The sequence below is a fragment of the Myodes glareolus genome, chromosome 4 (genome assembly GCF_982192425.1).
Source record: "Myodes glareolus chromosome 4, mMyoGla1.1, whole genome shotgun sequence".
In the NCBI taxonomy this organism is placed as follows: Eukaryota; Metazoa; Chordata; class Mammalia; order Rodentia; family Cricetidae; genus Myodes; species Myodes glareolus.
The window spans coordinates 18,399,236-18,422,111 of record NC_142029.1 but is presented as its reverse complement, the minus strand read 5'-3'; the positions used below and the strand labels follow the sequence as shown (position 1 = coordinate 18,422,111).

The window sequence follows — 22,876 nt, the reverse complement described above, 5'->3', positions numbered from 1 at the left end:
ATGAAGCGTCTTTTGCTTCCTCAAAGCCCTTAAGTTTGCGGCGCTTAAACTTAATTTCACTGGCCTCAGTTTCTCCACTGGACCACTTGGCTCTTGGGAGTGGCCCGAAGCAAAGCATGGTCCTACTTTGTCCCCTATTCTAGAAAGGCTATGTGTTGAACTGCTGTGGGCAGGGATTCATCCTACCCTCAAGAGGCTTCTAGGGGAGTGGTCGGCGCCAGCACATAACTCCATTATAGGTGCTAAGTGGGAGTTGTCCCCCGTCTTTGTTGAGAATAGAGCTTTCCAACACACCCAGACTTGGTACTAGAGGCAATTTGCATACCCAGTGTATGTATAGCATTCAATGGCAGCCTTTCCAGTAGCCCTTCGCCTTCCCTGCAGGTGAACTGGTGGGACCATGGCTGGGCATAAGACCGTTTGTCATGTTCACCTGCTCAGAGGGCGGAATTCAACCCCCCCCCCCAGTAGAAAAGAACAGGACACAGGTGCTTCAGCTGCTGTTTATTGACACTCAGGTGGGCACTATAGCAACAGGCCTGGAGATGCTGCACAGTAGAATGGGAGGTGGAGGGTGTGACCGCAGCGACAGCTGAGAAGTGCGCAAGGAGCAGTGGGGGAGGCCAAAGCTGTTGGGGAAGCAAGTCCGGCCAGGGGCCAGAGGTTATTATCTACACAGTAACCTGGGCCCCACGCCTTAAGCCCCTACTCTTGCTGTCTCCTGACTCCAGGTCAGGGCAGGGAGTTCTCTGGGCAACTTTCTACAGGAGCAAAGTACACAGAGATGTTGCTGCCCCTTTGTGATAAAGCCAGAGGGGAGGGTTTCCAATTCTGCATTCCTCTGTCACCCCTGGCTTGGGTAGGGTCATATGATAGACAGACAGCTGGGCTCTATTCCATGTTTCAGCGACATTAATTTTCCCGGGTGTCCCAGCCCACCAGCGCCACACTCTGGCCCAGAGTGAGCACTACAAGCGTTGCTGACCTAATGGATGGGATGGGGAAGGGGATGGGACAGGGGCTAGAAGAGGGGCTCCAGAGGGCCATCAAGGCACAGGCACGACACGCATGGTGTTGGTGAAGCCAGAGCCAGGGCGCCACCCAGTCAGCACAATGACCACATCTCCCTTCTTGAAGAAGCCTCGGGCCTTGCCTGAAAGAGCAGAAAGGTTGGTGAGTAGAGGTTTACACTTGGGGTTACAGCCCCAAAGCCCCACCCAGCCCTAACTGAACAACCATTACTCTCTCCAACCAAAAGGTGGTGCGTAACTCCTAGCCCAGACACCAGCCAGGAAGGGGCATACCAGGGCAAATGCCCAAGAGCACAAACCTACAAACAGTGCTGGTAGGGGACTACACTGCTGGACCAATTCTTCCTACCACAAGATGGCGCAAGCCTCCTAGCCTAAACAAAGGCTGAATCCAGACAGCAGGGACCTTTGGAGAGCAGTCAGTTTATACTTGGTCAGCCTTCCAAGGTCAGAGTCCTCCTCTCACCTCCTGATATCCAACCATATACAGGAAAAGACCACAATCTGTGAGTTCCACCCACAGCACTCTAACTCCAGCCATGCTTAAGAAAACCTCAGTAATGAGTAGAGGCAATTAATTTTGCCTTGGGCACCAAACAAAGAGGGCGAGGACAGACGGGCTCAGCCCAGGACTTGAGAGGACAGTTTCAGGAACCCCAGCAAAGCCATTGCCCAGCACCTTGCTTCCAGCTACATACCAACATTCATGGCCAAATTCACACGGAGGTCTACATCCTCAGCCCAGGCGTCCTGTACTGCATCCTTACACAGCACAGGGAAGATGCCACGGTACAAATGGGCCTGGCGAGCTGTCTGGGGATTGCGCGTCACAGCAATGATGGGAGCACGCGGGCGGTACCTGGCCACCTGGTGAGCACTCCTGGGATAGGGAACAGGTTGGATAGACCGTCCATTAAACAAGTGTCACAAGAAAGACCCAGGAGCCAGGAAGCACCTTCAATATAGCACACTCGCTAATAAAACTCTGAGCCATAGGCTTCTCCTGCTGAAAGTTTGCTCTGCTCCAAAGACCAGAAAGTCTCTCCACTCTGTTCTCGGAAGCTATTTGTGCTGATTTCAGTATGGGCAATTCACAGCTAGAATCCCCTCCCATATTGTGAACCCTTCCAAGTAGAGGGAGGCAGTTTTGGTCCAATCTCACTAGTACCCACAGCTGCTAGCAACATATACAAACCAAGGAACACATGCCTAGCTCCAGACTTCTGGCTTCTTGGAAACAGCAGCAGCAAGGGTCAGACCCTGGGAGCCAATATTAAGACTGCAATACTATGGCATTCCCAGCAGCTGAACTCTAGTGCCCAAAACACAATTGATAAAAAAGGCTTTAGAAATCTAGGTGGAGAACAGGCAGGTATAGGAATGCTTCTCCAATCTAGATCCTTTGGGGATGTAGGGATCCCTCCTTAGCCTTGTGACAAGTTCTAGCATGTGTTTCAGGAACACTGAATTAACCGAACAACCTCTGAAGACATACAAGAGGTACTGGGAGACAAAGCCCAGCAGAGAACACCCTTCTCCACGCTGGCCCGCATCCACAGGCTGTAAAGGAAAGAGGTTGTTGCAATCAGGAACTCCACGGTGAAACCCAGAAGTCTAGAGCCAAAGTGCAGGCAGTGCACAAAGATTAGCCCAGACCTTCTATCTTGGAGCTCCAGAGAACCCACCAACTTCTACTCAGCCCAAGAGCACAGGCTTAGCCCAGGTTAGACTCAAACTTGTTACCTTACTTTCCCTGACTCATGAGCACTGAGGTTATAGACATGGGACATCATAGCCTGGATATTTTTACTTATGTAATGTTTAGCGTGTGTGTGATGCCCACATGTGCAGAAGTCAGAGGTCGATAGTGGGTATCTTCCTCTAATACTCTCTCCACTTTATGTGCAAGGGTATTTTGCCCACATGTGCACCTGTGTACCACATACATGTAATGCCTATGGGGTTAGAAGAGGGCACTGGATTCCTCTAAGACTAGAGCTAGACAGTTGTGAGCTACCATGTAGTTTCTTTTCTGAGCAGTCAGGGGACTCAAAGGCCAAGTTTTCCCCCATCCCCCAGTTTCTTGATTGGCTCGCTGGGAAGCCCACAGTACCCTTCTGTCTGCATGCATTTTTGCCATAGGTGCTGGGATTTAACTTCAGGTCCTCATGCTTGTGCAGCAAACACTCTACCCACTGAGACGTTATAGTCGATCCCTCCAAGTGGGATTTAAAAATGCTTATCGTTGTTAGAGTGTGTGCCTGCCGGCATGTGTGAGATCAGAAATCAGCATGCTCCTCCTGCAATGGGTTTGGGGTACTGAGTATGGGCCAGGCTTGCATAGCAATTTCACCAGCTGAACCATCTCGTCAGCCCTCCAAACTGAGTTAATAAAGGCCCCATGGTAACTAAACTAAGCAAAACAGACTATTTGCTTCCAGTTCACTGTGAGGCAGGCTGTGAACTTACACTGGAGCCAAATGGTTTGGTATACCTGAGTGCTGCCTGGAGTCCTTTGGTGGCAGCCAAACTTGGCCCAAAGCCACTCTCGGGATCCCCAAGGAGGAACGGGATCCCCAAGGAGGAACGCCAATTGAGCAGGACGTCCCCAGGGAGCCACTGCCGCCTCCTACCTGCCAGACTTGGTGAGCACGATAATGGCCCCACTGCAGCACTTGAAAGAGGCCTCCACAGCACCCACGGCGGCAGCTTCTGTGGGGTCGCTGGTAATAGGCGCCAGACGGCGGAGTTCCTCGAATAACTGCAGGTGGTAGATGGCGGCCTCTGCCTCGCGGGCAATCTAGGGGAGCAACATCCGTCCAGAGGGACGAAGGGGGGGGGGACATGGCTTTTGTCAGAGCTTTAGCACAAATGGAGAGGGAGGAGTCACAGACAACTGGGAAGATGTCCCCGGGCACAAAAAGGCCAGGAGCAGAGTCAGTACGTGCTCTGAAGTGAGCAAGATCAAAATTCTACAGGAACCATCCTGCACCGGTGCCTGTGACTTCCAGTGTGCCCACGAGAGAATCCTTTGGTCCTGTCCTATCATGACCTCCTTGCTGCCTTCCTGAAAGAGAGGCTGGGTCCAAGCTCAGGCACAAGGCTAACCTAGGTGCCTTTTCTGAAGTGGCTGGAGCGCAGAGTAGTTATCCTATACCAATACCTGCCGTTAGGGCCCTACCTGCCAGACTCCGTCAGAACTATCAAAGCTGCCGCTAAACACTTATAAGAAGCCTCCACGCTGCCCATGGCCATGGCCTCCATGAGGTCTGTGGACTGACTGGAGGCTCGCACAAGTTCTTCAAACAGCAGACGGTGGAACATGGCTGCCTCAGCCTCCCGAGCTATCTGTAAGGTTTAGGGTAGGAGGGATAAGGAAGAGGGATGGAAAAGGCAAAAATAGGAGAGACAACACATGGAAAAGACGGGGGATTAATAAGAGAGGAAATAGAGTTAAATCTGTCCTGTGGACAGACAGAGGTAGGGTGGTCAAAATTCACTTCTCTTAAGAGTGCTATGTAGGATTTTGATTTCCATTGCCTACTTTGCTTCAATACAAGTTGTTCCTTCATTCTGGAAAGACTTTATCCTGTTGGGATTTTCCCCTTTGTTTTCTTTTTTAAGCACTCCCGTACCCCAATAAGATCTTTCTCTCTGTCCCTTACTGACCTTAGCCTTACAAGTGCTGGGATCGTGGGAATGCACCATCAAATTTAAAGGGACAGAGCAATAGGCTCTAGGACCTTGACACAGGAAGATGCCAAGGTGGAGGCCACATCACTCCCACTGACCACACTACCTCATGACACAGTTTACAGGAAGGAATAGGCCATAGGACCCTCTTCACATGGCTGTCAGTCAGTCTACAGCAGCTTACACAGACTCAGGAGCTTTTGCTCAGTGTTTACAGTGGAAACATTGGGGCAGTTCTGGAAGCTGGGGTCAAAGGTCAAAAGAGCCAGTGTACCAGTTCTAAACAAGAGTAGTACAGTGAGCAGCCATGTGAAGAGACCGGTGCCTAGGAAGGCATGCGGGGATGTCTCAAGACACAGATTAAAACTTAACAATTACAACCATTGCAAGATGGCAAGTGAGTTACATTACAGAGCACCTGCTCAGGTAAGACCAGGTATTAGAAAGGTAATATAAATTTCAGAGAATTGAAATGCAATAACCAGCAGCATCTTAGTTTGGGGGGGGGATGAGAAGGACCAGCAAATCATCTCACGGATTTGATAGTATAATCAGATTCACAGGCGGAAAGTATTCTTTTGGTTAAGAACAGAATACACGCAGCGCAAAGGACAAACAAGCATAGCTGGGGTGCCTAGCCCATGATTACAGGCCATGAACTGCAGCGAGACACAGAAGACAGCAGACAGGTAAGGGGAGAGGCTGTCTGAGTGTTAATGGTTGGCAGAGAAGCTTGGACCCCATGAAGGGGCAGCTACAGTCTGACCCAGACTTTAGACTCATCTTCTGAACAACGCCACACAATCCCAGCCTCAAGGTTCTAAGGTTGTCTTTTTTATAGGAAAGACCAGGGCATGGAAGACAGGACATAGGCATCAGAACTAAGCCGGACTCTAGGAGACCTGTCCAACACAGTGCAGCAAACAGACAAGATCAAACTGGGCTTAAGCCCACATCAATCACATGTGATTTACATTTACAAATCGAGGCCACAAAGATTACATCAACATGTTCAGAGGCCTAACATTTAATGACGGCAGTAAATGTTTATTGCTAAGACTATAATTAATATCTCATCAAACTCATCTTAGGGCAAGGTCTTGAGTGACATACATACATCTATCTGGTCAAAGTCAGCCATAACCTGTTCCTGACCAGTCTGTGGCCAGATCACACAACTAAGCAGGTAACTAGAAAAGGGGTATATGGTGTAAAACCAGGGAGTCAGCAACTATGGAGGAGGCTGAAGGCACACGGCTTTCTGGGAAGAAAAGCACTTTCCTGCCACAGACAGCTATGTGAAGCCACAGTGTTAATCTGAACAACAATGTCATGATACAAGCATGTGATGAGCCAGAGGCCCAAGCTATACACACTTCCAGGACAGGGCTGGTCTGTCAGCTTCAATACAGCACAGATAGCAGGCCACAGAAAAGGTCACACAGGCAAGAATACAAGTCCCCTTAGAATCTGCATAAACTTAATTGGATAGATATGCAGGGAAGAAAGGCAAGATGGCTAATCCAGAGGGTGCTGTTTTTTCTCTTCTCAGATGTCTTAAATTTGAGGGCTTAAGGGAAACTGGGGTCACAAAAAAGATGGAGGTCCTTTGCTGGCTGAAAATGGAACAAAAGCTCAAAAAATTAATTCATAATACTCTTTCACCAGGCAGAAGTAAGCAGCCCTGTAACTGGCCCCTAAGTCTTTGGAAGTTCCAGGCTGAGAACCTGTGTCTCCACCTATGAGAAGTGGTCAGCAGGAGATGCTCCAGCTCAAGCTCTTAGCTAATCCTGCCTCATTCTCTGACTACTGGACTTGAGGCACGAGTCAACACGAGTGTGATCAGAGTTAGAAGTCTGAAAGTACTTCCAGAGAAAAGTCTTCATAGTTCCTGTTGCGTCCAGAGCCTGCTGAATTCCGCATCTGCCTTTCACCCCAGCTCATCTGTAGCCCTGCTCTGGGTCTGGCACAGAAAGGGATGCAGCTCCAGGACACAGGCACCATGTAACTCCAGCTCAGAACAGCTCAGTGTGGGTACAGCCTGCAGTGGAGAAGCATCTGTCCATGGCACTAGCAGGGGATCAAACTAAGCCAAACCAAGAGACCAGCTGAGAACAAACTCTTGGCTTTTAAAAAAATAGAGCAGCCTAGAACTTAAATCTTTCTTTTTCTTGAGTGCTAAAGTTTTTGAGAGGAGGGCAGGGGAGAGAGCAGACTTAAATCTTTCGCCAGATGTGGCCTATGTAATGACAGTGGCATCCTCCGGAGCAGGAGAAGGTTGGGCAGGAGAGAGACAGGGAAAGCACAACAGGAAAATCAAGATGCACTCCTCTTCATGCACTATCTCACTCTTTGCTGTGACATGGGGGAACAGGAGAGGATGCAGAAACTTCTGGGCAGAGCTTCGTCCACCTCACGCTCTAAGGACTTACCAGGTGCTGCATGCGAACGGCCTCCAGAGGGTAGTCCCCTTTGGCAGTTTCTCCAGACAGCATGATGCAGTCTGCTCCATCTAGGACTGCATTGGCCACATCACTGCCCTCAGCACGGGTGGGGCGGGGCTTCTTGATCATGCTCTCCAGCATCTAAGGAGGGGACAGACAAAAGCATCTGCTGAGACCAGGGTGAGACTTTGGGCCATGTGCAGCGATAAGTAATTGCCAAGATGACTCCCTGGATAGTGTGTAGGTGGTGCACAGAGCACTGCTCCGCACAAGCGCACACGTCTGGAGAACAGGGACCACGGGACAAGACCAAGAGGTGCCTCTCTTTTTGAGGCAGGCTTTCTCTGTATAACAGCCCTGCTGTCTGGAACTCACAGATTCACCTGCCTCTGCCTCCCAAGTGCTGGGATTAAGGTGTGCGCCACCATCGCCTGATGACCCAGATCTCTTAACCATAGTACCCGGACCAAAGGAGAAGCACATGCCTGTGTGGCACAGATGACAGGCTTCCCAGCTCGGTTGCATCGTCCAATCATCATCTTCTGAGCCAGGAAGACCTTCTCTGCAGGAATTTCAATGCCCAAGTCACCACGAGCCACCATGATCCCATCACTGGCCTCCAAAATCTCATCAAACCTGATGCAGAAAATAAAGATAATATGGAACAGGAAGCATAAAACAAAGGACGGCCAGACGCTTTCCTGAGAGCCCCAACTCGGACGCCCTTGAGGGTCACACCCACAGGCACACAGAAGTGATAGGGCACCGAGATAATTTGGATACCCAGAGAAGGCTCCCGATCTTGCCTGCTGGGCTTCACCACCATGAGAAGCTGAGGGATGAGGTTTCCCGTCTGTATCTCAGACACAATCTATCGTGCCTTCTCTTATCAGTACTTCCATAAGAGAATGAGGCACCAACAAAGGCCCACAGATTCATTTAGCTCAGGATTCTGAGAGCATCCTTTGCGATGCCCCATCCCCAAGTCCCCCTAGGAACACCAAGACCCACCAATACCTATGGCTTATCAAGACAGAACAAATGTCAAACCAGTCACCCCATCCCCATGAACACCAACTTAACCAAAGCATCACGTGATGTCCTATGGGAAGCTGACTGGAACACCATTCGCCAGCATCATTATGTCTTTTTGGTTTGTTTGTTTTTTGAGCAAGGTTTCCCTGGGTCTTTAAAGATCTATCCTGGAACTAGCTTTTGTAGACCAGGTTGGCCTCGAACTCAGAGATCTGCCTGCCTCTGCCTCCCGAGTGCTGGGATTAAAGGCGTCCGCCGCCACTGCCCAGCCCATTATGTCCACAAGTTTCAGCATGGATACCAAGACCTGAGGACTCACCTGCGGACGCCTTCGTGGTTCTCGATTTTGCTGATGATCTTGATGTTCTTGCCCTTCTCTCCCAGGACCTTCCTAACCTCGTGCACATCAGCTGCCTTGCGGATGAAGGACGCAAACACCATGTCCACATCCTGCTCCACCCCAAACTTCAGGTCCTGGATGTCCTTTTCTGACACAGCAGGGAGGTCCACAGCGGCTCCGGGGAGGTTCACCCCCTTCTTGCTGCCCAAGGAACCACCATTCTCCACCTCTGTCACCAGGAAGTCAGCGCCTGCGTAGGAGAGGTGAAGGACCAAAGTGATGAGGGTCCATCTTGTGGGAGGCCAGCAGCAGGGTCTCCTGCCCCGTCCCTGAATTCAGTGAAACACATGCCACATCACACTGAGGACACTGGAGCCATGATGAAGAGAGTCCTCACTTTCGGGTTGCTAAGATATTTGAGTTGTGGATGTGGTAGCACAGACTCTTTGCCCTAGCTCAACAGGCAGATGCAGATAAAACTCCACACACAGTAAATTCCAAGCCAGCCAGGGCTAAAGTGAGGCCTTGCCTCAAAACAAACAAACAAATGGCCAGGCTTGGTGAAAAGTTAATCTCAGCTCAGCTTAGGCTACAGGAAATCCTTTCTTAAAAACAAATGTAACCACGAATACCTAAAAGCCATTTAAATAAATCACCAAGAAATGACCTTAACTAGCATTCAAAGGGACACAGGAGTATCATACACGCCATATTGGGCCCCACCTCCTACTGTGCTCGTACTGAAAGCTAAAGGCGTGTACCAATCTTGGCCCTTGGTGGGGTTTGGGGCTTTTGAGGCAGCAAAGATTAAACTTCAGACCCCCTGGGGACAGAACCCAGGCCTTCATACATGCTAGGCGAGTGCTTCTCCAAAGGAATTCTATCTAATACATTCAATTTCACAGAGCACTGGAGATGGCAACTGTCCACGTACCTTTCTCCTTCACCTGCAGTGAAATGAGCCCATCATCTACGTAGATCTTGCTGCCCACTTCCACCACCTTACAGATGTTCTTATAGTCCAGCCACAGGGTGTTCTCGTCACACTTCTCCATGTAGGCATTGTCCAGGGTGATCTTCAGGGTGGCTCCCTTCTTCAGCTCCACTTCTGCAGTTCCGCTCTGTAGAGTCAAGATAGCACACGCGGCATGAACGGCAGCAGGCAGCACTCCTTACGGGAATCTCAAACCCCGCTCAAATCACCAAGAAACCTTGTTCATCACAGGGAGACCAAGTAGGCTTAAAACAAAACAGTAATAATATCTCCACACACTAATATTTCCTAGCTATGCAGATAAAAACAGCAATGAGGGGACTGGAGAGATGGCTCAGTGGTTAAGAGCATTGCCTGCTCTTCCAAAGGTCTTGAGTTCAATTCCCAGCAACCATATGATGGCTCACAATCATCTGTAATGAGATCTGGTGCCCTCTCTGGCCTGCAGGCACACATGTAGGCAGATATTGAATGCATAATAAATGAATATTTTTTAAAAAAAACCAGCAATGAATAAAATATTCTCATTTAGGGGCTTGAGAGATGAAGTGGTTAAGAGCACTTATTTTTCATGCAGAAGATCTAGGTTGATTCTCAGCACCCATATGGCGTTTCACAAACAAGCATGAACTCCAGTTCCAGGGGATACATACATTGTACTGCATGTATGTGGTGCACAGTCACACAAAACACCAACACCCAAACCCTCATCATTTGTAGACCTAAGTTCTAAAACACCCATCCAGACAGTCAGAAGCTAGAAGGCCACCCGAAAGGCAGAGCGGCTTGCTCTGGCTTCCTAGGATACTCACGCCTTTGATGAGTCCAGTCCGGATCTCAGGCCCCTTTGTGTCCAGAGCCACAGCCACAGGCCGGTAAAGAATGGGGTCAGAGGCGAAGCTTTCTGTGGCTGCGCGCACGTTCTTGATAGTCTCTGCATGGTACTGGATAAAGAAGGGAGACTGGTTGACAGGTGCCCTCCATACCTGACTCCAGATCACAAAAGTATCTAAATTCTAATCTTCCCTACCCCTAATCGTACCAGTATACACTCTTCCTTCTACACAGAAGCATAACAGCCTCATCTACCACAGCACTATCTTAATAGCAAATCTTGGGAACAATCCAGAATACTGCCACCAAACCCATCATAGGCAGGAATGTGACCCTACCCTGCTTTTAAAGCAGCTGTGTGTCCCTTCAGTGGCTCTAGTAACCCTAGGCTAAGCCCGAGGCAGGTAGAGAGCCTGGGCTTGTGTTTCTGCCCTGGCAGTCTGTGTCAGTCTGTTTTCACTATCGATCCCAACCTCAATTCAAGCTCAAAGTTGTTGACTTAAGTGACCAATGGCCCAAGCTGAACAGCTCATTGCTCAGCCATGCAGACACCACCTTTCACAATCACTTTCTCAGGTCTGGACGGGTGACCAGTGGCCCATCTCTGACAGAACTCTCTCCTTTGTTAGTCTTCATTTGCCATAGGGCTGCCCAAAGGACTTTTCCTTTTTCTACCTGGGACTCAGCCAAGACAGAGCAAGAATTTGTGGATGGTGCAGATCCATGTGGCACCACTGATAACAGCCATTTATTACATCACTTTATGGGCTTTGTCCTTTAACCACGGTGTGCAGGAAAGACACCTGCAAGCCTGTTATCTCTGGCAGACAAGGGAGGGCAGAGACGGAACCAGTCCTTCAACAGTGACTACTGACTGCCTTGGTTTTTTTTTTTAAGAGTTCCTTATAGTAGTTCATTTCCATTGAAGAATTATGGCTGTATAATGTCTATAGGGTCTACAACCTTTCCCACTATCATAACACAGATTTGTTCTTCCTGAGTTATACACTTCAGCCCATAAGTGTCTTAAACAAACATGCATCTTGCCTCATGCATAAAGATGCATTATAATCCTAATAATTAGAACACCGGCAGGTCTAGCATTCTCTATATGGCTAGCCCTTGCTACACTTCTGGGAGGTGATGGTGTCTTCCACTGTCATAGCTAGGACTTTGCTGGTGCGTTACCAAATGGTGATGACTGGTGCCCAGTGTCATCCTTGTAGAGGCTCTAAATTTAGGCCGTTAAAAAAAGTCAAAGTGTGTGGCAGTACAGCCCTGCCTGTTCAGCAGAGATGACACACATCTTGTCCATGTGAACAGCAACAGGTGCAATTAAGAGGCTGCCGAGGCTGCCAAAGGATCACATGCAGCTGGGAGACGTTCCCAGAGGGAGGCAGTGCAGTTTCAGTGTCTGCAGGAGTGCTTAAACCGCCAAGATCACAGCAAAACACACCCTGTTCCTCACAGAAGAAACACATGCAGTAAGAGACCTGACACGCAGTCAAACTGCTTGAATCACATGTCCTAACAGAACAGATCAGCTTCCCAAAGGGGCTAACCTCATGTCAGTGTTAAAACCTAAAAATAAACTTTCAAGGGCATTAAATAAAAAAAATAATAACAAAAAGGTCAATCTGTGAATAAGATTCAAAGTACAGATAATCTCCAAATGCCTCTTATAGTTTAAAAAAGTCAAGCTGGAGTTGGCCTCACCCAGGTCGATGACCTCACTAGCCACTGCCATCTCAGCTGCGTGATATTATTTTACTGGATTCAAGAGCCATGACACCTAAAGGTCATGTCCCCAAATTTATTTTTGCCCATCCTGCAAACCAGAGACCCACACAAACTCTGCTTTCAAGTGGATCTAATTCTGCCTCTGGGTTAGGCTTACCGTTGAGTTCATTCCAGGTGACTCCTGCCAAGAGCAGCAGAACATGGAAAGCATCGATCTCTCCCTCTTTTTGGTTTGCAACAGGACCCTGCTACGTTTATGTTTCTGAGGCTGCCTCCAGACGCCATGTATCCCAAGCTGGCCTTGAACTCAATTCTGCTTCAGGTTTTATGCTACCACACCTAACAAGGATGTGTCCCATACCCATACTGCTTAGGTGCCTACTGGACTATCCTAGGCATCATGCATGACATTTGGGAGCTGGCCTTCACCGGGCTGTTTATGGAATATGGGTTAGGGCATCTATGATTAAGAGTTCTCATGTTCTAGGAAGGAGGGGTTCACTTCTTGGACTGCCCTTCTGCCTCTATTTTTAGTTCAAACAACTCCCAAAGGTCAGAGGGCAAAATAGAGCACTCTGAACAGGAGATAAAGAAACCAAGAGGCAAGGTGGACTGTCCCTCCTCCATCAATGCCAGTAGGAAATCCACAGTGAAGCTTGTATTTGAATGGTAGCTCTAAGATGCCTCCAACTGCTAGAATAGATTGTTCTAAACTTGAAAGCACCGGAAGCAATGGACTTTTCTAAAAGCTGCCATCTGCTTCCTGCGTATGGCCTCCCATCAGCAGTCAGAACATGAAAGGACAAGCCCCAGCTTTAGCTCCAATGCATTTCTACCTCACTCCTAAGAAGGGCATTAGACTCAGTCTCAAATGGAGACCCCTCTGGACCTGCCTAACCACCTTGGGACTGAACTAAGTCAGAAGCAATCTTCTGTATGACCTTTGTCACCAGACCCATAGGAGCCAAGCAGAAACCCTCAGGCGTGGACGTCATGTGTGGAGCAAAGAGACACGATTGCCTAGAGGGGTTTCCAGCTAAAACCTTCCTGTCTTTTGTGAAGGTTAAGGGCAGAGACAGCACTGGTCCTTAACAAAGCAGGCCTTGTTTGTCTAGGCCAATGAAGGTGGCAGGAGGGAGGGAATCAGGGATGGACTAGGACCGTGTCTCATTCCCAGAGAAACCCAGACTTACACCTGTTGCAAGCTATCATTGCGAACAAACACCACACCTGTTTCCCATCAATATCCCAGCAACCCAGCTAAGGCCCACCTCATGAGTTCCATGAGAGAAATTGAGACGAGCCACATTCATTCCCGACTTGATCATCTCCTTCAGCATCTCCACAGACCGGGAAGCAGGACCTATCGACAAACATGGAAAGGCACAATGAGTAAGCCATGACCAGAGGTCTCTGAAATCCTCCTACAAAGACACACTAAGGAAGACACCCTGAACTCCACCTTCTGCAGAAAACTAGACGTACTAATTCTTCATGGCTGCTTCCTATGGCTTCTATTCTCATAGAAATATGTACAGCGCCCCACTTAGAAGCTAGGTTAGCTTTGTAATCGTTTTGCTTTTCAGGAGACAATCAGGTAGGAAGTCTCCATTTAGGGGAAGGCCACACTCACCAATGGTACAAATGATGCCAGTGTTGCGGGCCGTGATGGGTGCGGAGTCAATGTCCAGGCGGCACATATGTTCCAAGAAGGTGTCAGCCATGGCTGCATGCAGCTGCTGGGTTTGAATGAAGGCAGTCCCTGCTTCGCTGTGTGGTTTCGGCATGGTTCCTGAGGTCCTGGGGCCCAGAGAGTTGAAGAGTGCAAATTAGGTTGAGCAGTGCTTAATGAGCCACTTGGCAGAGGCGGTCGTCTCCCACTTACATATTAACCCAATATGGTTGCTTTGTGTACAAATCACACAGAGGCCTGGCACGTGCTGGCTATGTGGATGCTCCTCAAATTGGGCAAAGGGCTCAATGTGACCGTGAGCAAACAGCAAAGACCTTGATGAACGAAAGTCGCTTCCTATCCAATGCATGTAGTCCCAGGGAGCAGTGTGAGCAGGATTCAGACATGAGCTGCTGTCAATGGTGACAACTTCACACCAACACTACAAAGAACACTTTACATACATGAAGAAACTTGCCCAAAAGTTAGTTGTAAGAATAAACATCCTCCCAAACAAGTCCTTTTTAGCTCCAGAGTTCTAGATTTTTACTGGTTTCATCGGCTAAGTTTATTCTTTAGCTTCTATTAGGCAAAAATCCCAGAATTCTTTAGCAGAAAACAGCAACATTTATAAGACACACAAAGCCAATTTTGCACACAAGAGCACTGGAACTGCTCCCAAGTCAACAACTTGACTAAGGAGTCGCCTGTAACCTTGGAAACAGAATTGCTCACAGTAGCTAGTCTCAGAGGGCACAGAATCCACTCCACAACCCAGGTTGACCTTGAACTCACTATCTTTGATCTTCCCAAGTGCTGAGTTAGACCTGCCTTTCCCACTCTGACCATCTGGACTTCTCCTCTATGTGTGGTAGGCAGCGCATTACCGGTAGTCTGAGCATTGGTTCCAGGTAATTAGCCACCCAGGTCACAATCCCAACAGCTGCACCGACCTTTGCTTTAACTTTATTACTGACTTACAACTAAGTGCTCACTGAGCTGGTTAGAGGACAGAACTCTGCAGCAGCTCTGCGCTGTACTGACAGATGTTGAGAGGCTTGAGCAATGTTGGGCATCCTTCTCACCCAAGTTCTCAGACCAAGGGGCTCTTTGAAAGCCCCAGAGCCTAAAAAGACTTCAGTCCAAGTTCTATAATAAGCCCCTCCTTATCCTTGCTCTCTGCCCTGCCTCCCAGTCAAGAACCCTCAGTCTACTGACTATGTGCTTTCGGCATGCCTGAAGAATACGCACCTAAAGGTCATCCATGTTACCCTGTTGAGACCCGGCAAGACCTCTGCAACCTACTAGTGATCCCATGCAAACAGAGGCCCACAAGTCTTCAACCACACAAATGGCAAACTTTTCACGGGACAAGTTTTCATTCTTTGTCGCCCATGTTGGCCTTGAACTAAATGCAGTCTTCACGTTCCAGTCTCCTGGGTGCTGGGATTACAGGGGGGCACCCCTACATTCACTGCAGAATTTAAAGGAGGGATGAGATCTCCAGCTATTGCCAGTGACCAACACGGTTCATTCCTAACTCCCCCAAACAGCCAACCGCTCCTCAGGGGTCTCCTTGGGCTAACCTCCAGCACCTTGTAGTATTTGTTAAATTTGTTCTCAGTCCCATCAAGACCTCTCAGTTCTTCCTCTTCCCTTTCCCCAAATCTGAAGATGTCCCAGCTCCTTTGCCTACTCATGGTTGAAACAAACATGGCCGGGAACTCTCACGGCTCCCAGTCATGCTTAGGTGACTGCTGAGGGGACAGTATGGATAGCAAATCAAGCCAACAAGACACGAAAGCCTTGCTGTGACCACGATGGGACTATGAAGTCAGTATGTGGAATAGACATTGAACCCACTTTCCCAAAAGCCACCAGGCAGCTCTTCTCTTCCCAAGGCCACTGATGATCAGGTCATACCTTTGGTTCTCTGGGCCTGGGCTTCCGGTGACATATTGCTGTTTTTTGGACTCAGGGTGGCAGCTCCTTGGCCCCACTTGGAAAGACCGCTCAGAGCTGAGTACAGTTTGCCCTGGAGAGCTGTATGAGGATTGAGGATTAAGGCAAAAGCTGAGTGTAACTAGAGTTCTCTGTGGTAATTACCTTAATAACCAGGAGAAGTTGCTTAAAGTTGCTATGCTAAACACACACACACACACACACACAGAAGACATTATTAATGAAAACCTGGAGGTAAAAGTGAGCCCTTACTGGCTTCCCTGTGGTACTTTATCCCAACACCCAAAAATTGATATTTAGTTTTTAGGGGGTGTGTGGGCACTATGCAAAAGTCAGAGGACAACTTAAGAGACCCTGCTTTCTCCTCTTACCTGGGAGTTCTGGGGACAGAATGAGGATCATCAGAAACCATTTTCTTCACCACTGTGCTATGTCAGGGACCCTCATTGCTTTGTTTTTTTCTCTCTCTGGCAGAAGCTCACACTATCCCAGGCTGGTTTCACTCAAAGATCCTCCTACCTCAACTTCCCGAGTGTTAAGAGTATACACAGGCCCGACTGACCGGCCCCCCAAAGTGTCTTTAAACCTTTAATTTACTATCATTCCTCTTGGCTGGCCTGGAACTCGAGATGTAGTGCCTTTCCCCCAAGGTTGAGATTACAGGAGTTTATCACCTCTAGTTTATATAAAAGCCTGGTGCCCTCCACCTTACGATAAAAGGAAAAAAGACTCAAGAGGATAAATGTTAAAAATCACCAGTTCATAGCTGATTAAAAAAAAAAACCCACCCTGTTACCTGGGTATTAGTATTTGTCACAACACCCCTCCCTCCCGTTCTCAGACAGTTGTCTCACTATGTAGCCCTGGAGATGTTATATATACCAGACTGGTTTTCAACTCAGAAATCCATCTGTTTCTGCCTTTCTAAGGCTAGGATTCAAGGTATGTGTTACCGTGCCCAGCATCATATCCTTCATCAACAAAACTGATGTGAAACACTTTAATAAAAAATAAATAGAGGGCTGGAGAGATGGCTCAGCGGTTAAGAGCTGCTCTTCCAGAGGACCAGGGTTTGATTCCCAGCACCCACATGGCAGCTCACAATTGTCTGTGACTCCAGTTCCACGGGATCCAACACCCTCACACAGACATATATGAAGGCAAAAGCACCAATGTGCATAAAAAAATAAATAAAAATAAATCTTTAAAAAGAAAGGAAAAATTAAGTGGACAGCTTCTAAAAATGATGTATTTATTTCTATGCATCCCAATAAAGCTCATGGGAATTACATGTAAAGCGTAGAGCCACATATCAGCCCTGCGCCCTTCAGGATCACTCAGCTACAATGGAAACACGTGCTCTCTGCCTTCAGTCACAAGAGCGCCTCGCAGGGCAGCTTCACTGACCTGAAAAGGGCAACTTCATCCATTGACCTCAAAGCCAAAGTGTCTAATAAAACCCATGGAAAAATTTCATGACCAAAAACCTGTAAGTTCCACTTCAGTGTCCAGCAATTTTCTTTTCCTGCTTTGACTGCTCTCAGGCTTTGACAGCACAAACTTTGTACTGACATGGATGTTCTGATAGACAAAGGCCTGGAAATGCAATTTAGCAGGTAAAATTTCAAAATCTATTTGGCCTCAGATACACAACTCAATACATTTTCCCCACTTGGAATTAACCTGAAGTCTGCAGACTGGACTATCTTGCTACCAGATACAAAGTGGCCAATGGAATCAATGAATTGATACAATTAAATAGACTTCTAACAAAACTTCAATTGTTTCAAGTCCTCTACCAATCTAGACCCTAGCTCAATGAGCTATTTCTCTTCCTAGGCTCTGACCTGGAACACTCCCGCCCCCAACCAGGGCTCTTCTGCCTATCCCATGGTCCCCACAACTCAAACCAACCACGTTATTGATATATTTATAGAATACCCTTTCTGAGGTCTTTTCCAGGTCAGGAAAGCAGCCCCAGCCTTGGTTTCCTTGAGCAGGGTGGGCCTACTTGCATAGCAGTGCCTGCCCAGACATGCGGCCCCTCCCATGCCAGCATCCTCCTCTTTAGGAGGCACCCACATGCACAGCCAACCTCCAGCCAGCAGCAGAAGCCTGGCATGTCCAATGACAGCAGCAAACACCGTGCTCAGGGGCAGGAGCCTTACTCTGGAGCCTGAGCCCCTGCAGCAGTATCTTCCTCAGAGCCATTGCCCCTCTGTGAGAAAGGAAACACCAGCCCAGGTTTCAGTGTGGCCTACAGGCCGAGGCATGCACAGGCCCAGCTCAGATCACCTTGGTTCTGCCAGTCCCATCTGTTTCCCTCGTGTCAGGCACAAAGGTCATAAAAACAAATAAGAAAATAAATGCCCAATGTCACCCTGATTCTTAGAGCTGGCACTCTTATCAGGCTAAAGTTTCATGCCTCACTCCACAAATTAAATCTTCCAAATCATTGCTGCCATTAAACTACCCTGGGGTGTGGAAAGAGGGTTTCTCTGTGTGGCTCCACAGAGCAGGCTGGCCTAGAACTCAGAGACTTACCTGCCTCTGCCACTCAATTAAATGCACGCACCACCACTGCCTGGCTTATTTATTAAGACATGGTCTTACTATATAGTCCTGGCTACCCTAAAACTTAAGAGATCTATCTGTCCCCTGCTTCCTGAATGCTGGGATTAAAGGCATTTGCTACCATGCCCAGGGGGAGGTCTACCCTTAAACCTCAGCAAATTATCTATCAAAAAGATCTGGCATTAATCAATCAGCCTATTCAGAACTCGGGCTCACCTGTTGGATTTAAATTAAATTCCCGTGCTCCTACCCCCAAAAAAAAAGAGAAAAAGAAAAAAAAGGACAAATCAGCTCTGTAATTTAATCTTAACTATAATAGCCCTACTTTAAACTCTTTTTGTGGAATTATGGGACCCTCACCTAGGAAGACCATGCTACTTCAGGACAGAAAGCCAGATCAAAGGATCTCCTGGCCTCCACTGCAGCTTTGCAGAGCAGAGAACTAGTTTGAGCCAAAAGGAGGAGTTCTGGGAGAAGTTTCTGTTCTGCTGGCACACGGTGCCTCCTTAGCAGGCTTAAGTGGCCAGGGTTTCCGGGAGTGATGCCCACGCTCTGGACCCTGGCTTAGGAGCCCAGGGAACCAGGTGTAAGCAGAATGCACAATGGCCTCCACGACTGGAAGCACAGGCTCAGCATTTAAAGGAGTGCCCCGAACCACAGTGGGGGAGGGGAATTAATGCGGGAAGGCAGCACCAGCTGTCCAATAGCACTGACCTACTTACCGTGAGTGCCTGCCTACAGTGACCGTTATAGGGCTGCAACTACTGCCTCTCTTCCCAAGGGGGAGTAGAACTCCAAATTCCACACTTCTACCACCCAGAACTCAGCATCAATACTGACTTGTATTTTTAGACTTTCCAAAAATAAAAGTATTCTGACTTTATTCAATCCATAAATATTTCATTCTTCCATCCCCTGACTTCTCGAACCCTTCTACAGAGCTTGGGGTGTTCTCAAATTCAAGATCCGCCTGCCTCTGTCTCCTGAGATTAAAAGCATGTGCCACCACACCCAGCCCTTCCCTACTTCTTAATCTGAAGTTTGAACTCCTCCAAAATGGACATGGCACAAGGTCAAATCTTTTACATCCAGTGGTTTAAAGTCAAAATGTTTGGAAAGGATGTAGCTTCCTTTAAAAACTTAGTTGGCTTTGAGAAAGAGGCTCAAGATCCCCAGACCTCAATGGAGAAGTAGGGGGCGTCTCAGAGGCCACTGGAGGTACTGCAGTTTAGACCTCCCTCGTACGTGCAGACAGGCACAAACTACAGCAGGGGCGTGACCTCACTGCACAGATTGGTGGCTGTAAGACCACCCCCAGTCCTGAGCTGAGCTGTTACAATAGGCCTCAAGAGTCAGCAGAGGTTTGCAGGACCCCAGCCACGTGGGCTCACCTCTCCTATTTGACTACTCCATATCCAGTCTAAGTCTGGTTCTTGCTAAAAATTGCAAGATCCAAGTATCATGTCAGGAAGAATGGTCCTCATACAGTCTGTCATTTATTCCGGTCTGCACCCAAGTGAAGTTTACAGGGATGACTCAGCCCTTAAGTACTCTTACCAGAACAGTAAAAATCTCACAGGCACCAACTCATTCTTGTAGTTACCAGTTAACTCGGCTGTGGATATTTGGGATGATTCAGAAACTGAAAGACAAGTGACTCATTTTCCTCTACCTCAACCTTAGTTCTTGGCCAACTCATCTTGACTTCCTGCAGAAAAGCTAAAACAAAAGACACTAAAAACCCAAGTAATATGAATTTAATGCAAGAGATTTTTCCCCCTAGCTTTCTGTACATGGCTGTTTCCTCATTTCTTCTACTATTAAGAAATCAACAGCTTTGAGAAATAGGTGTCTTTTCCTGTGACCAACGCCTTCACGTCACACACACAGATGGCATATCCAACTCCAATGCGATTTGAATAGTAGCCAGCTATAAAATGTGCCAAGTCACTCACTGGGGGATAAGGTCCTTTTCTTTTGAGACAGATCTTCACTATTAGCCCAGACTGGTCTGAACATATAGCCATCTGCCAGTGAGTCTCCAGAGTACTGGGATATGTTCCATGAGAGGCTGCCGAGCCTATCATTCAAGCACGATGGTGTACAGACCCTGCATTTTGCTGCACCCACGCACTTGGGACAGGGTTTCACAGCTTGGCTGGTCTAAAACTCAACGAGATCCTGTCCTGGCCCTGCTCTTCAGTGCTGGAATTAAAAAGTTGTGTGCAGCACCACACTCAGCCTGGGCGGGACCTGTTAATTTAGGGAAATGCACACTAGTTCAGTATTTGACTTACTAAATAGGGGACCTCACTACATCTGGGAGAACCAGGTTTCCCACTCACCCAAGGAAGAGAATCTTTTCAAACGCCTCTAAGTTGAAAAGCTGAGTCATCTTGCCCAGACCCGGTGATGGTTTACACTTACTTCACCTTCCCACAGGACTACTGCCTTACCTACAGCATCCTCAGGCCACCAGAAGGCAAATTGTTGCCTAACAATGGTACCTTGAATCCTAACCCAAGGTCCTCCCCCCTCCTGCACCCTAGAAAGTGCCACACCCTGAGTATTGTGGCAACAAAACTTACTGCAATAGCCTCCATACCTAACTTCCTACAAGTCAGCAGGATGAACGGTCTTACATTGACCAGTCAGGAACGAGAATCAGAAGACATGGATCTGATATCTGCCTCTTTGTTTCTACCCTTACAGAGGAAGACAATGGACGCCACATTTCTCCCTTTAGACTGCAAGCTCCTTTCTCAGGAGGGTTTGTTACATTGTAAACACCTACTGGACTCCAAAGAGAATTCGTTTCCAGGGGAGACTGGGTATTCAGTGCCTTTCTGTCTCCCTAAGCTTAGCCTCAATACGTATAGGAACAGGAGGAAGGCCTTCAACCTAACAGTATCTCATTCATTGAGAAAAAAGGAATATGTATGCTCTTCTGGGCACTTCACCCCAAGATTAGTCACTGCATTGAATATGCCCCCTACTTACACGGAGACCAGTAACTTCAGTAGCCTGGAGCAATCGTCTTTACTCGTGACACAGGACCAGAGGCTGAACCACCTCAGAAAATAAATAAATCAACCGGATTCCAACAACCTGTTTATATCCCCCCCGCTGCCCACAAGCAGAACTGTCCCTTCACCGAGGCTCTTAATCCTATCAATCTCCTTCGGTTTAGAAGAGGTGATCGAGAGACATCTTTTCATGACTGGGTTTTTAAGTAACCTTCAGACTAGGTGCTTTCCTGCTTCTTCAAACCCAACGTGCGGACCACCCTGTGCAGCTCCATCTTCACCACAGTACTGACTTGACAAATTTTGCTTCCCTATTTAGACTGAGTTCTGTGGGCTCCAGTTCCACCCGGAAACCTCTCTCGGTTGATCGCCCCCCCCACCCTTTCCCCAGCACGTGGGCGCGGCGCGACAGGCTGGTCCAGACGCCCTGCCGTACGTGCAGCCCCGCCACCGCAGGATGGAGCGCGCGAGAGCTTGCAGGCGCACCGCAGGGTTTGGTAGCCCGGACCACCAGTGCCTAGCCGGCAACCAGAAGAATCTGCGGTCGCACAAAATAGGACGGAATAGCGGCCAATCGTTCTTGCCCCGCCACCGGGAAGACTGACGTTACGTAACCCGCAGCTACATCTCCCGGACGGCCATTGACTGCATCCTACCTACACGCACCGGACCACGAGGGCTAGCAGGGACTCGGCGGACGTGACTAGAATGCGGGGGGCGGGGGAAGTTGCGCGGAGGGGGAGGGGCGAGGATCCGGATGCTGAAGGGATGCAGTGCCGCGGACATGACCGGAATGGGGGGGAGGGGCGACCCGGAGTAGCGAATACAGGCGCGGGAAGAGCACACTGACCTGAATGGAGGATAAATGCGGGGCACAAGGGGGGAGCGGCAGAGTTATTTCAAGGAGAGATTATAAGGAGGTCACCGAAGGAGGGAGGGGAAGAGCACAGAGCTAAAAAGGGCGAAAGAACTATTAGTGAATGTAGGAGGATGAGCATCGGAGAAGAATGGGAATGAACAGGGTGGAGAGGATGGCAGCATTAAGATAAGAGGGTAGAACCAGATTGAGAAGGAAGAGAGGCCAGAACTAGCGTGTGGTGAAGAAGCTGTAAGGCCTCTCTGTATTTGGAAGTTCAGGACCTGGGCTCGAGTGTAGCTTCTCCCCCAACCCGGACAGGGATGCACGATGCCAGGCGCCTGGGTCCCGCGTGGGCAGGCAGGCCTGCGTTACCCAGAGGCGGGCGTCGGCCCTGGGCACAGAAGGCGTAGGTTCTCCCCTCTCACCTCGGGCGTACTCCGGATCCTGCAGCGATACCAAAGTCTGACGACTGAAGGGTCAGGACGAGTCTCTGCTGTGCGGGACTGCGCCTCTTGGGCCTCAAGGTTATCCTACTGCGGGCCACCGCAATCCCTCCGCAGCCCCGCCCCTCGCCCAATCCCCGCGGCGGCCAGCGGCGCCCCGCCTCTCGCGTCTCGCTGGGCGTCCGCACCTTGGAGAGAAGCGCGGTGGAGGCGGGACAGACAGGTTGCC

General features: G+C 48.9%; 1 protein-coding gene across 7 annotated transcripts; it reads right to left on the bottom strand.

Annotated features, from left to right (window-relative positions):
• Positions 1 to 489: 489 nt before the first annotated feature.
• Positions 490 to 22,779, bottom strand: Pkm (pyruvate kinase M1/2). Of its 7 annotated transcripts, none has more exons than XM_087905290.1 (12): positions 20,665 to 20,729; positions 15,707 to 15,826; positions 13,745 to 13,911; positions 13,383 to 13,474; positions 10,350 to 10,481; positions 9,478 to 9,664; positions 8,523 to 8,793; positions 7,654 to 7,804; positions 7,157 to 7,309; positions 4,213 to 4,379; positions 1,730 to 1,911; positions 490 to 1,153 (listed from the first exon to the last, which is right to left on the bottom strand). In XM_087905290.1, the coding sequence occupies exons 1-12, from the start codon at positions 20,712 to 20,714 to the stop codon at positions 1,047 to 1,049; spliced, it is 1,779 nt and encodes a 592-aa protein (XP_087761416.1). In that variant the 5' UTR covers positions 20,715 to 20,729; the 3' UTR covers positions 490 to 1,046. The 7 variants fall into 7 exon arrangements, with proteins under 7 accessions (XP_087761416.1, XP_087761415.1, XP_087761414.1 ...); XM_087905289.1 differs by lacking the exon at positions 4,213 to 4,379 and adding an exon at positions 3,665 to 3,831; XM_087905288.1 differs by lacking the exon at positions 20,665 to 20,729 and adding an exon at positions 17,841 to 17,971.
• Between the last annotated feature and the right edge of the window lie 97 nt (positions 22,780 to 22,876).